The following is a 13,767-nucleotide window of genomic DNA, read 5'->3' as shown; positions in this document are numbered from 1 at the left end:
GCAGGTCAGCTTCCAGCTGACTTTGGGGTCCCCAGGACCCCACCTTTCTGGAGGGGTCACCAAGCCGGGGCTGGGCTCCACCTGGCCATTGTGAGATGTGCAGCTTTGTGAGCCGGTGCTGCCCCTTGGGCAGTTTAAACAGCAGTGGTGGGAGGATGTGCAAACGCCCCCGACCAGGGGCTTCATTTTCGCACTTCACTAGAGAGCCTGCTTGCCAGCACCCCGCTACCAGGGACCCTCCATGCCTCCCCAACTCCACCCACCCCCTTCTCTAGCTCCCCTAGGGGAGGGTGGCACCTTGCTCTTCTGAGAAGCGGCGGGGAGATCCGGGACCCCGCACATCACCACGTCCCTCCTGCCCCCGGCTTCTGCTTGCCTGTCCCCGGGAGCTGGGATTCCAGGCCGATTTCAACTAAGTTCTCTTTTAAGTGCATACACACCAGTGGGGTTTGCTTACTGGCCTCGCTTGTGCTGGAAGAAACTCTGTCTTTAACTTCTGTTCTGCTCACGTATATATTCCGAGATGTTTTAAACAACAATTCAACCATCTTCCTGGCTTTCACCTGGTGAAATTACAAATGTTCAGAATTCTCACCACCTTCTGGTTAAGCAAGTGTCGTGGGTTGAACTGTGTCCCCCTGAAACTCTCATGCTGGAGTCCTAGTCTCACAACCTCAGGATGTGACCTTATTTAGAGACAGGGTCTTCACGGAGGTGATCTGTTTAACGGGAGGTCTCAGGGTGGGCCCTACACCCCATGGCTGGTGTCCATATAAGATGGGCACATTTGGACACCAAGAAACAGACGACAACCACATACGGCCACGCGGGGTGCCTTCCGAAGAACCAGCTCCGGCCGCACCTTCATCTTGGCCTTCCCGCCTCCTGTCCTGCTGTTTAAGCCGCCTGAGAGAGTGCCCCGTGATGGCAACGCCAGCGGGCACATATACAGCAGGCATCTGGGGTCCAGCCTGGGAACCCAGACACAGACACCGTCTCTACCTGGCAAGATGGGGCGACAAAATGTGAAATGAACAGATCCAGTCTCTGCTCCCAAGACCCAGCACAGGGCTCCAAAAACCCTCGGAATTTCCTGGGTGATGGCAGCAGATTCTTTTGTTCAAATGAGGTGAGGCTTGGTGGCTCCTGGAGGGGGGCCGGTCACCAGAGAGACCAGCCAGGATTAGCACCTGCAGCTCTCAACCCTGCACCCACCCTCCTCCAGGCATCATCCACCATGATCTGATGGAGCCTCCATAAGAATGCCTGGACTACTGGTCCGTAGCAGTGCCGGGTTGCTGCACACATCCACGTGCCAGGAGGGTGGTGCCCCCCACTCCACGGGGACAGATGCTCCTGTGCTGGGGACCCTTTCGGACCCTGCCCTGTGCCCTGACCCACCTAGCTGCCCATCTGCGACCTTTCTCATCTCCTTTTCCTGCGTTCTGTGATAATTTTGTGTTACATTCTTGATATTTAAGGCTAATGTGTAACTAGAAAACTGAGTTTTAATATTTAATGCCCTTGGATTTGGGAAATCTCTTACTACATTATGTTTGGAGATACTTTCTCTGCGGGGTGAAATATTTTATCGAGGCTGTACCCATGTGTGGAGTGTCTTTACCAACAAAGGCTGTACCCATGTGTGGAGTGTCTTTACCAACAAAGGCCCATTTGAGAACTATCTTTGGGAAGGAATATGGTCATCTAGCAGGGATCTGAGGATGCCAACTTCAAGACGGGGTGAGGTTCCAGGAGCCTGAGAAACATGATGTTCAGGTTTCAAAACTATGTCAAGGCAGCTTATTTGATCCCATGTAGGTATGGTGGCCCTCTCCCGGGTGGAATTCCACTCTCCCAGGTGGGCCTCTCCCCGGGGGTCCTCTCCCAGGTGGGCCTGCCCCAGGTGGGCCTCCCCTAGAGATCCCGGAGCGCGCCCACCCCAGGGTGAGTCCTGGGCCCTCCCTGCCCCAGGTCGACCCAAGTCCTTCAGTGGCTCGGGCTTCCCTGCGCTCGGGCTGCGCGCCCCGTCCAGTCTCCAATTCAGTCCCCGGCTGAGAGGGAGGTGGGGAGCCCCGCCGGGCAGGTGGCCGCGCCGCTCCCCGCTCCCTGGGGGCCGGGCTCTGCGTCTGCTCGTCCCGCCCCGCTCCGCTGCCAGGTCTCAGCTCGCCCCCGGGGCGGCCCCTCCACGCCCGCAGCCCGCATTTCCTCTGCGCGACTTTCTGTGCCCGCTGCACTTCCAGGACCGTGGCAGGGGCAAGTCACCGCCTGTTAAAGTAATGACGGAATGAGGGAGGGAGGGAGAGAGAGAGAGAGAGAGAGAGAGAAAAGAGAAGAGAAGAAGAGAAGAGAAGAGAAGAAGGAAAGAAAAAAAGGAAGAGAACGAACGAGCGGAGGAGCGCAGGCGCGAAGGACGCAGTCAGAAGTTCCCGGGGAAGGGGGAGGGTGCGCCCGGTGCCAGGACCACAACCCGGGCACACAGGAGCCCTGAGCGGGGAGAGGAGGCCGGCGCGGACCCCCCGGCGCCCCCCAACGCCGCCCTCCCCCGCCGCCTTCCCTCCCTTTCTTCTTCCCGCCACTCGCCGGGGGTCGCCGCCCCGGTGTCCGGGCTCCGCGGAGCTGGCGGCGGGGCGGGCGGGCGCGCGGCGTTGTTCGCCTTCGCCGAAGTGTGGCCCCGCCACCGCCCCGTAGCCCGCCCGTCCGCGTCCCTTTCGGTCTCCAGGCAACCGTCGCCGGGTCCTCGCGGCGGGAGAACCCAACCGACCCTGGCGGCGGGACGCACCGCGGACCCCAGAAAGGGCGGACGAGCCGGGCGCCGGCGTCATGGACCTGGTCATCACGCAGGAGCTGGCCCGCGCCGAGAGCCAGCAAGGTGACCCCAGACCCGCCACGACCCCCGCCCCGGGGAGGCCCCGGACCCGCCACGACCCCCGCCTCGGGGTGACCCCGGACCCACCACGACCCCCGCCCCGGGGTGACCCCAGACCCGCCACGACCCCCGCCCCGGGGAGGCCGCGGACCCTCTCATCCCAGCCTGCCAGATGGGTGACCCCTCGAGGGCCACAGCCGGAGCCTCCCACCTCCCGATTGTCTGACCAGGGCAAACATACAGGAAGGTGCCCACACCGCTGCTCCCAGGCGGCGACTGCTGCTGTGGCCGGGGCCTGAGGCGGCTGCCTGGGGCCTTCGGGATCGCGTTCTCCGGCTCACTTCTCCCAGCCCAGTGACCAAACCTTCCTCAACCGCCTGTTTGGGACAGATGCTGCGTCCTTGAAGAAGGCCTACGAGTTGATCAAATCGGCCAACCTAGGGAAATCGGAGTTTGACCCCTCAGAGAGCTTCAGCCCAGACCTGTTTGTTCTGTGTGCAGAGCAGGCCCTCAAGGTAACTAGTTCCCGGGATCCTCCGTCAGGGCAGCTTTGACAGGGAGAGGGGGGGCCTCTGGGCGTCTAGTGGATGCAGAGTGGGGCTGGGGAGAGGCAGCTCCTGGCCGGGCAGTCAAGGGGCCAGGATGGAGGGTGGGGGCTGCAAACAGGCTGCACCGGTGCTTGGGGCCTGTTCTGAAAGCGGCCCCATGTGTTTCTGGGCAGGGAGGCCACCGCCTCCAGGTCTGTGGTCTTTCATGGTGGTGTTCTCTTGCAGATGGGGCAGCCAGAGGTGAGCGAGGACTGCATCCAAATGTACTTCAAGGTGAAGGCGCCCATCACCCAGTTTCTGGGCCGAGCGCACCTGTGCAGGGCCCAGATGTGTGCCCCAAAGTCGGCAGAAAACCTGGTGAGAGGTGTCCTGTGCCCCTTCTCCCCAACAGTTCAATTTTCACCCCACCTCCAGAACAGTGCCAGCCTAGACCAGGCTTTAAATCGTTCTTAGGGTAGTAGAGTGAAGGAATTAATTTCCAGAGTGACACGAAACTTGCGCCATTTCCCGTTCATGCTTTTTGCTCAAGTAGTGGTATCTGACATGCAGGACCCCTGGACCTTTGCCTCGTCGCAGCGTGGTCTCTGTGGCATCTGCACCTGCAGCTGCCCTGAGTGGGCAGAGGGGAGCTGGGGTGGGGTGGGTGTGCTGGAGCATAGGCAACTGCGGTTTCTGATGCCTCGCTGTGTCTGTGGGACAGGAACCCGGGTGCAGGTCCACGACATCGCCACGACACTCAGGCTGTCTGCCACACCGTCACCTTTGGATACACAGGGGGTACCAGGCCAACCATGAAGGAGCCGTGGCATCTGCAGACAGGGCAATGAGCAGGGTTCAGTGTTTCAGTCTAATTGTGCTTCTTTATGTTGCCTTAGGAGGAATTTGAAAATTGCGTGACTCAGTACATGAAGGCCATAAACTTTGCCAAAGGAGAACCGAGGTAGGCGAAATTGAAGTGGTCTTTTCTCATTGACCGGGTGAAAGACTTCAGAGCCAGAACTTGCCAAGTGGGTGTATTTATTTGAACTGTGGGTTTTCCCCTCGTTTGTGGTTTGTGATTTTCATGCACGTGTGATCACTGCCTCATCTCGTTAGCGTGTGGACTAGGCCACATTCATGCAGAATTCCGAGTCACAGCCTCTTCAGCACTCGGCGGTTTTTGTGATTTTAGGTGGCTGTGAAGAGGCTGTTTTCTGCCGGGCGTGGTGCCACAAGCCTGTAATCCCAGCTACTGGGGAGGCTGAGGCAGGAGAATCACTTGAACTCGGGAGGCGGAGGTTGCAGTGAGCCCAGATCACGCCACTGCACTCCAGCCTGGATGACAGAGCGAGACTCCGTCTCAAGAAAAAAAAAAAAAAAAAATCTGTTTTCTCCAGGGCCTTCCTGGGTGTACCCCCAGGGCGCCCAGCTCCTTCCCCAGGGTTCCTTCTTCGGCCCAGCGTGCCTTTGCTGCCCTCTAGCGGACGGCTTGGCCAAGGCCGCTGTCCCTGCGGAGGCGACTCCAGCATAACTTTCTACAAAATCAGTGCTTTCTGCACAAAAACAAATATCATGCTTGAAACTGTTAAGCTTGCAGAAAACTGATTCATATCCTATGCAAATCAGTTTTGTGCAAGCTTGGCAGTTTCAAGCATATTTGTTTGAATATATATCACATATTTGAATAGGATACAATGTTTGGAGGAGATTTAAATAGAAGCTGTGGGTTCCCTGGTCCCTTCTACCCACATCGGCCTGCTTGTCTGCTGGTGGCCCTCTCTGGTCACACTCTGTTGCAAGTGGTGGGGATGTAGGGCCCAGCCCAAGAGATCTTCCCTGCATGGGGACGGGGACGGGGAGGCCCTATCTCAAGCCACAGATTCTAAAGACAAGGGGTGTTTCCGAGGGAGGTGTGACGCGGGAGTGGTGCGTACCACGGGAAGGAGGCTGCTCTGCTCCAGGACCCTCAGGGGCACCGTGGATGGACCATGGGGTGACAGAGCCTTGCCAGAGGTCAGGATCATCTTTGGGAAAGGGCCAGGTTGTGTGGAGAGAGAGGGCAGCACTGGCTTGTCCAGGGCAGTGGCAGTGGGACAGGAGACTCTGAGCCCGACCACGGGCATGTGGAGGCCACAGTGGGGATTTGCGGAGAGCCACTTACAGGGAGGAGATGGGTTCCTTTCGAGGTGCGGCATCCAGGGAGAAGCAGCAGGCCGCTGGAGTCCCATGGCGACCCCTCTGACTCAGGCAGGCGTGACCGTCTGGTCAGGACACCCTGCACCTCCGCTCCTCTCCTGAAAACCTGGAAACAAGATGAGTCCTGTCCCAGGGTCACATGGTGGCTCTGAGTAAACTCAGAGGAGTGGGCTTGCCACAGCCACCCTGGCGTCCTCCTCCCACCTGGGCATTGAGCAGTGCTGGTATACCTGGTGGCCAGCCCAGGACCACCAGGCACGGAGGCCCTACAGGGCAGAGCTGGCCTGCCCTGCTGTGGAGTGGCCCTAGAGTGAGAAAGGCAGATGGGCCCGGATTCCCTTACTTCAGTCCCTGCAATGGCTCCCTGCTGCCCAGGGAGAGGCCCAGACCCCTGAGAGGGGTCTCTGTTTAGTCTTCCAGTCCACCCTCCTCCACTTCACACTGTATGCTGGCAGACAGGAACTTTGTTTCCCAAAGGCTCCTCCTTCTCTTCCATCTGCCTGACCTTCTTTTCCTCTACTACTGTCTTGGCTGCCTCCTGACATCTTTCAGGTCACGGCAGGCATGTAACCTCCTCCAGGAAGCCTTCCTTGATTTCCTCTGTCCTTGCCCATTCTTGTCTATCCCTTGAGAGCCAGAGGAGGCCTTGGTCAGTGGTGTGTTTTCAAGGGAAGGGGGCCGATCAGTTTGTGGAATGATTGAGAAAGGAGGCCCTGGTCTGGACTCGGGAGCCTGTGGCCGGGTCATCACAGCTGGGCCTGCACTAGAGCCATGGCACGTTGGACGCAGGGCCGCCCAAGGCTGTCCCAGGGAAGGGCTCTGCATCCTGGTGCTCCTGCAGGCCGGGCCAAAGCTTCTCAGATGGGGCTGCTGCTGTCTGCTGAGAGAGGACCTGAGGCCCCTCCTGGGAGGGGCTCCGGAGGCACAGTGGCCCCTTGGTTTTGCAGCTTGGGCTGGCTAGGCTTTGACCGCGTTCTCCACGTCCTCTGCTTGTGCCGTAGGTATTACTTTTTGGTGTACAATGCATCAGTCCTCTACTGGCAGATGGTGAGGCCGTTCCTCGAGCCTGGATATCGCCACCATCTGATCCCCAGCCTTTCCCAAATTGTAAACGTGCTGAGTCAGACCGAGGAGGAAGACAAGGAGTGGCACGCCGAGCTGATGCTGTGAGTTGAGCTTGCCGTGCCCTCTGTGGCCTCCCAGTGGGCTGCCCTCCGACTCTGAGGCCACCACCCCTTCTCCTGGCAGGGCAGATGGGAGTTCCACATCACTGGGGCACACTCCGTGTCCGTTTTCTCCCACAGTCACAAGTTTCTGTGCGTCTTGTCCGAAGGTTGTTTCCAAAATCTGTAGATGACGTTTGCCGTGCCCTGGTTATGAGGTTATGACAACAGAACAAGATACTGTGTTTAGACTCACGGCAAAGCAGATATGACCCTGTGCCACCCAGCCTGCCTCCCGATTTTAAAATCTTAGTTCTTAAAGTATTAATGCAGTAGGTATTTTAACAGCATAAAACTAAGCGGAGTCAGCATGTCCGGAGCCCAGGCGGCCCTGCGAGGAAGCTGGGGCAGCACGGGGCAGGCCGGCCTTGCCTGGCCTTAGCCCTGAGGGGTCACTGCAGACTGTCACCAATGCCTCGGTCACTGTGCTGGGCGGCGGAAGGAAATGGGCCCAAGTGTCTGTGGAGCTCTCTGTGCAGGCCAGGGACGGGTGGATGTCCCCAGTGAGGATCCCAGCTGTGCCAGCTCCAGAGTGGTCCTCCTCAACCCCGAACCCAGAGCCTGCAGGTGTGGGTTACCTGCCATATGGCCTTTTGGGGAACCTTTGAAGAATATCAGTACAGATCTTTCATTTCAAAATGCCCCGGTGCTAGCGGTAACGAGCTGTCTGGCGCCTGCTGGCCGTTCCCGGTGAGCCGCACGGCCTGGTTCTGGCTGAAGAAGCTGACCGCGGGGTAGCTTTTAAAGTTTGTGAAACACAAAATGTATAATGGTTTAATAACCTGGTTATCAGAGAGGAGAAAACAGTTTCAGCCGGGTTGACCAGTGGCGTGTGTCTGTTATCTAGGGAAACAGTTCAGCCAGGTTGACCGGTGGCGTGTGTCCGTTATCTAGGGAAACAGTTCAGCCAGGTTGACCGGTGGCGTGTGTCCGTTATCTAGGGAAACAGTTCAGCCAGGTTGACCGGTGGCGTGTGTCCGTTATCTAGGGAACTTCTGGAGTGTTACCTGCAAGCCGGAAGAAAGGAGGAGGCTGCCAGGTTCTGCTCCACTGCAGCTCCGTTCATCAAGTCTCACGTGCCGCAGAAATACCGGCAGATGTTCTCCGTTATGGTAAATCAGTGTATTAGAAACAGAGACGTAAGAAGTACTTTTTCTTAAAAGTCATTGTTGAGAAAACTGCATAGAAATTACATAAGTTTGCTGAGAGATATAAAAATATATATGTATAGATACATGAACAAAAATATATAAACATATTAAAAAGAAATAGCAGTTCATTCCAATGTATAGAACTGTGACATTTTGAAAGCAAAACAGGGTCTTTTGCCTTTATCATCGCTCTTTGAATTTTTCCTTTGTAATAGCTTTGAATTTTTTGAAGTTAATAGAAAATTCACAAAGATACAAGTAATTACTACAAGAATATGTACCAAAAGCATTCATCAGTGATTCATTTTGACATATGGGGAATCAGCTTAAGTTGTATCTGAAAAACTAGATACAAAATTTAATTAATGAGAAAGTAAAATCTAGACACAAAATCTGAACCTCTATCTAATTGTTTGAATCCAGATTAATAATCTCTTCCATTTTATGACAGGTTCGTCATGAATTAATGGATAAACTTCAGTTAAAGGAAGAAAAGAAAAATTCCATTAGCCTGTCAGTCACTTTCTATATTAATATGCTAAAAGCGTAAGTCATTTTGGGAGGGAGAGTTTCACAAGTGCTGGGCTTGGGAGTGCTCTGTCCCCTCCATAGGGGGAGGTGCTGTGTCCAGGGGCCTGTGAGTCTGGAGTTGCAGTGAGTGGAGCTGGAGAGTGGGAGCCTGGGACTCCCCAGGGTGTGGGGATCCGAAGGCCACCCCCAATCCGTGGCCCTGCCTCCCTCCCAGCACGGAGGAGAGGCCAGTGAGGCCACGGAAGGGAGAGGGCGGCTTTAAGCCAAGTGCAGAAAGAGCTTGTAGGAGGAGATCACGGTGTGTTTGGACGCCGAGGGGAGTGAGGAGATCACGATGTATTTGGATGATGAGGGGAGTGAGGAGATCGTGGTGTGTTTGGGTGCCGAGGGGAGTGAGGAGATCACAGTGTGTTTGGATGATGAGGGGAGTGAGGAGATCGCAGTGTGTTTGGGTGCTGAGGGGAGTGAGGAGATCGCGGTGTGTTTGGATGATGAGGGGAGTGAGGAGATCACAGTGTGTTTGGATGATGAGGGGAGTGAGGAGATCACAGTGTGTTTGGATGATGAGTGCTGTGAGGAGATCGCGGTGTGTTTGGATGCTGAGGGGAGTGAGGAGATCGTGGTGTGTTTGGATGATGAGGGGAGTGAGGAGATCGCGGTGTGTTTGGATGATGAGGGGAGTGAGGAGATCACCAGTCTGTTTGGATGCTGAGGGGAGTGAGGAGATTGCGGTGTGTTTGGATGATGAGGGGAGTGAGGAGATCGCGGTGTGTTTGGATGATGAGGGGAGTGAGGAGATCACGGTGTGTTTGGGTGCTGAGGGGAGTGAGGAGATCGCCAGTCTGTTTGGGTGCTGAGAGGAGTCAGGAGATCGTGGTGTGTTTGGATGATGAGGGGAGTGAGGAGATCGCGGTGTGTTTGGATGATGAGGGGAGTGAGGAGATCGCGGTGTGTTTGGATGCTGAGGGGAGTGAGGAGATCGTGGTGTGTTTGGATGATGAGGGGAGTGAGGAGATCGCGGTGTGTTTGGATGATGAGGGGAGTGAGGAGACGCGGTGTGTTTGGATGATGAGGGGAGTGAGGAGATCGCGGTGTGTTTGGGTGCTGAGGGGAGTGAGGAGATCGCGGTGTGTTTGGATGATGAGGGGAGTGAGGAGATCGCGGTGTGTTTGGATGCTGAGGGCTGTGAGGAGATCGCCAGTCTGTTTGGGTGCTGAGGGGAGTGAGGAGATCACGGTGTGTTTGGATGCCGAGGGGAGTGAGGAGATCACAGTGTGTTTGGGTGCTGAGGTCGGTGATGAGATCTGAGATTGTGTCCTATGGCCAGCATCCCTGTGAGAGAGCAATGCTCGTCCAGGTCCTATCACCGTTGAGCAGAGAGAGTGCCCCACATTTCCCGTCTTTGGCTCCTGTGTGGGATGCTGGCTCTGGCAAAGGGTCTGGGCATGTCTTGTCTGAGTGTTTCTATTCCAGCCTTGTGGGAAGGCCAGGCATCATGGAGGGAAGGAGGACCGGAAGGGGTGAAAAGTCATCTCAGGAATTTGAGGAAAGAAAGCAGGAGGGGTTATTTTCAGTCTCCTCTTCAGTGGGAAACACAGTTTCATACACACAGAGTTTCTCTTAGGAGAATTTGAATAAATCTGACAAGATCTTGTGGTGAATTACTCTCTGAATTATTTCTAGAAAAGCAGAGCAAAATGATTTACCAGGCGACGTCAGTGTCATTCTGAGAAAGGCCTATAGACACTTAAGTCGTTACAACCACCAGCGCTTTCCTTCCATCAGAGAAGAAAAGTAAGTGTTTGTCTTTTTGCAATATCACTTCTTCATAATCATTGTACAAAATTTAGCGGGCTCTGAAAAATGTGAAAAGGTATAAAACAAGCAACTAGAACCACCTTTGCAAAAGCCAGCCATTGTGGAGGTTTTAGTAAGTTCCTCTCTGGTCTTTTGTGGCCTGAGATTTGTACTGTTTTGCAAACACTTTCACACCCTACTTTTTAACATGAATTTAGTTTGTAGGCATATGGATGGTTCGGTCACCGCAGCACCTCTCACTGTTCTGGTGGTTGCATGGCGTTTTGTGGGTGGGAGAACAGGTTTCTCTGGAGCCTTTTTCAGGCTGGTTTGTTTGGCTTCTGTGCTTTCTCGAATCCTCCAGGCACTGGAGAGTTTGGGATAAGTCCTGGGCTGGTATCCTGGAAGCAGGAAGCTGAGCCTGAGATTTTCGGAAGCACATGGAAAGCACTGGCCGGTTTTGCCTTCGTGGGTGCGGGTGGGTCGAGGGGTTGGTCCGCTGCCCCCCGGAGCGACTTTGCACCTCCTTGATAGCCCTGTATGTTTTTAAGAGAATGGGAAACAAGTAAAGCTTATTGATACAGGAGCTGAAATTGTCTGTTCGGTTTTCTGGTGGCCACACGGGACACTAACAGAGAAGGTGTATTAGTTATCTGCAGCCGCATAACAAGTACCCACAAACATAGCAGCTTGAAACAACACAGGTCCATGAACTCGCCATGCCTGCAGGACGGGAACCCGGGCACAGGTCCATGACCTCACCATCTCTGCGAGACAGGAACCCGGGCACAGGTCCATGACCTCGCTGTGCCTATGGGATGGGAACCCAGGTGCTGGTCCGTGACCTCACGTGTCTGAGGGAAGCATCTGCACCCCACCCCAAAGCAGCCTCCTGCCCACAGCTACCCAGGGATACAGGGAGGATGGTCACACCACACTGAGGGCCGAGTTGGGTCACTGCCTGCGGCCGCCAATGTATTCCCGGGAAGACTGTGATCACTCCCCGGGAGACGGCAGAAGACATGTAGACCTGCTCCCCGGGACATTTGGCAATGTCTGGAGACACTGTGGGCGGCTGCAGGGACACCAGTGGACAGGCTCCTCCTGGAAGAGAGGCATCCCGGAGGGAAACCCTGGCCTAATCTCCACCCCAGGAGCATGATCCTGATCCCTGCAGCTCAACAGGAAGCCTTAGAGGGGAGAGCTGAGTGCACTCTCTGTTCTTTCTTGAAGTTGTCTGGAGCACTGTGGGTCTTTACAGGTGGATACAAAGTTTAGCCTCAGCCTATGGATTTCTACGCAGACCCTGATTGGTGACTGCAGGTGCGGTTGGTGGTGCCCCTACGGGCTTGTCGCATGGTAGGAAGGCCCAGGCTCTGTGTAGGGAGGACGAAACCCCAGGATCTGTGTGCGGAGGAAGAAGGCTCAGGTTCTGTGTGGGGACTGTGGAGAAGGCCCAGGCTCTGTGTGGGAATGTGGGGAAGGCCCAGGCTGTGTGTGGGGAGGAGGAAGGCCCAGGCTCTGTGTGGGAATGTGGGGAAGGCCCAGGCCCTGTACTGGGAGCAGAAAGGCCCAGGCTGTGTGTGGGGAGTGTGGAGAGGCCCAGGCTCTATATGGAGAGGAGGGAGGCCCAGGCGCTGTGTCGGGAATATGGGGAAGGCCCAGGCCCTGTGTTGCGAGCAGAAAGGCCCAGGCTCTTTATGGGGACTGCAGGGAGGCCGAGGCTCTGTGTGAGGAATGTGGGAAAGGCCCAGGCTCTGTGTGGGGAATGTGGGAAAGGCCCAGGCTCTGTGTGGGGAATGTGGGAAAGGCCCAGGCTCTGTGTGAGGAATGTGGGAAAGGCCCAGGCTCTATGTGAGGAATGTGGGAAAGGCCCAGGCTCTGTGTGGGGAATGTGGGGAGATTCAGGCTCTGTGTGGGGAGTGTGGGGAGATTCAGGCTCTGTGTGGGGAATGTGGGAAAGGCCCAGGTTCTGTGTGGGGAGGGGAAGGTTCAGGCTCTGTGTGGTGAGGAACCTGCCTCTTCCCTGCATGGCCTCTGGCCTCGCTGAGCTGCAGATGTGGGTCTGAGCTGCTGTGCAAGACCATGGCTTTGAGTGTGCATGTCATCCTCCCTGTGCTTCCCCTGGGTTCTGCACATGACCTGAAGGTCTGGAGAGTGAGGAGCAGGGCGTCCAGTAGGGACCTGGCCCTGGGCGGCCTCCACAACTGTGCTGGCCCCGGGACACTCCTGGGCTCTGATACTGTAGCCTAAAGCCCTGCTGGGACCTCCCTGCAGGGCTTCTGTTCCACTATTTAATTTAACTTTATTTCTTATCCTACCTTTCTTTCCTGCCTCTGCTTGAATGGGGAACCTGAATTCTCCCATGCAGCCATATTTGCTGCCCCCCCATATTGAGCCGGTGCTGGCTGGTTTGTTTGTTTGCAGAATGCTTTTGCTTTTTGAACTGGCACGTTTTTCCTTGACCTTGAAATGCATGGAGATCTCCTCTGACTGCCTCTCAGACCTCAAGAAGATGGAAAGCAAAGTAAGTGGCTTTATGACACTGTTGCCTGGGATTGGGAGGCTGCTCACCGTGCATTTGGACAAAAGGCAAAGAAGGGAAAAGCAGTTCACAAGGCCGTGGCCCCCAGGGCTTCGGTCAGTGGTTGGCACGTTGCCGTCTTTCCTACCTGTGTTTTGCACAACTGCGGTTAGATGGTGTTTGCAATTTTACACCTGCCCATTTCTCTTTACCTTTATTGTGGCCGCGGGTCCACAGCACCACAGTTGTTTCTAGAGTCCACTTTACAGATGGTGTAAAATGTCATGATGCTAATGATCCGGAACATTCTCCAGCAGTCTCATTATTGGACGTGTAAGTCACACCGGCCATGCCTCATTACCCACAGTTCACTTTCTGCAGTTTGCTACCTGCAGGCACCTACAGTATGAAAGTGTTAAGGTTTTTTGAGGGAGAGGCCACAGCCACATCACTTTTATTACAGCATAGTGTTATGGTTGTATTTTATTATTAGTTATTGTTATAAATATCGTACTGTGCCTAATTTAGAAATTGAAGTTTATCATAGGGATTTCTGTCTAGAAAATTCACAGTGCACATCGGGTTTGGGACTGCTCCACGTTTCAGGCCTCCACTGGGTTGGGGGGTCTTGAAACATATCCTCTCAGAGAAGGGGGGGCTACTGTATCATTTTTTGCTAATTACATAAAGGGCTGCAGTGAACATTTTGTGCCTAAAACATTTGTCTGCATTTAGGATTTTTCCCTAAGATGAGTGTATTTACATGAAATGACTAGGGAATGCTCACTTTTAATATTTTAAGAATACACGTTAGAGAACCGCCCTCCAGAAAAAGCTTCACACAACCAAAGGTGTGTAAGACTGAAGACGTCAGGCTTGCTGATGCTTTCGGGAACTGCCACAGGCCCTGCCACAGAGCAGGGACAATGGGATCAGTTTATTGGGTGGT

At 55.0% G+C, this 13,767-nt stretch overlaps 1 protein-coding gene across 1 annotated transcript in view; it reads left to right on the top strand.

Annotated features, from left to right (window-relative positions):
- Positions 1–2,472: 2,472 nt before the first annotated feature.
- The window catches only part of CFAP46 (cilia and flagella associated protein 46), a 119,610-nt gene continuing 108,315 nt past the window's right edge, over positions 2,473–13,767 (top strand). Inside the window, 9 exon segments of the mRNA XM_025395562.1 lie at positions 2,473–2,872; positions 3,260–3,384; positions 3,643–3,774; positions 4,293–4,357; positions 6,594–6,758; positions 7,804–7,927; positions 8,418–8,512; positions 10,181–10,291; positions 12,722–12,821. Coding sequence (XP_025251347.1) covers positions 2,824–2,872; positions 3,260–3,384; positions 3,643–3,774; positions 4,293–4,357; positions 6,594–6,758; positions 7,804–7,927; positions 8,418–8,512; positions 10,181–10,291; positions 12,722–12,821 — 966 coding nt within the window. The 5' untranslated portion in view covers positions 2,473–2,823.

Source organism: Theropithecus gelada, chromosome 9 (genome assembly GCF_003255815.1).
Source record: "Theropithecus gelada isolate Dixy chromosome 9, Tgel_1.0, whole genome shotgun sequence".
Taxonomy (NCBI): domain Eukaryota; kingdom Metazoa; phylum Chordata; class Mammalia; order Primates; family Cercopithecidae; genus Theropithecus; species Theropithecus gelada.
This window is presented reverse-complemented; position numbering and strand designations above follow the sequence as displayed.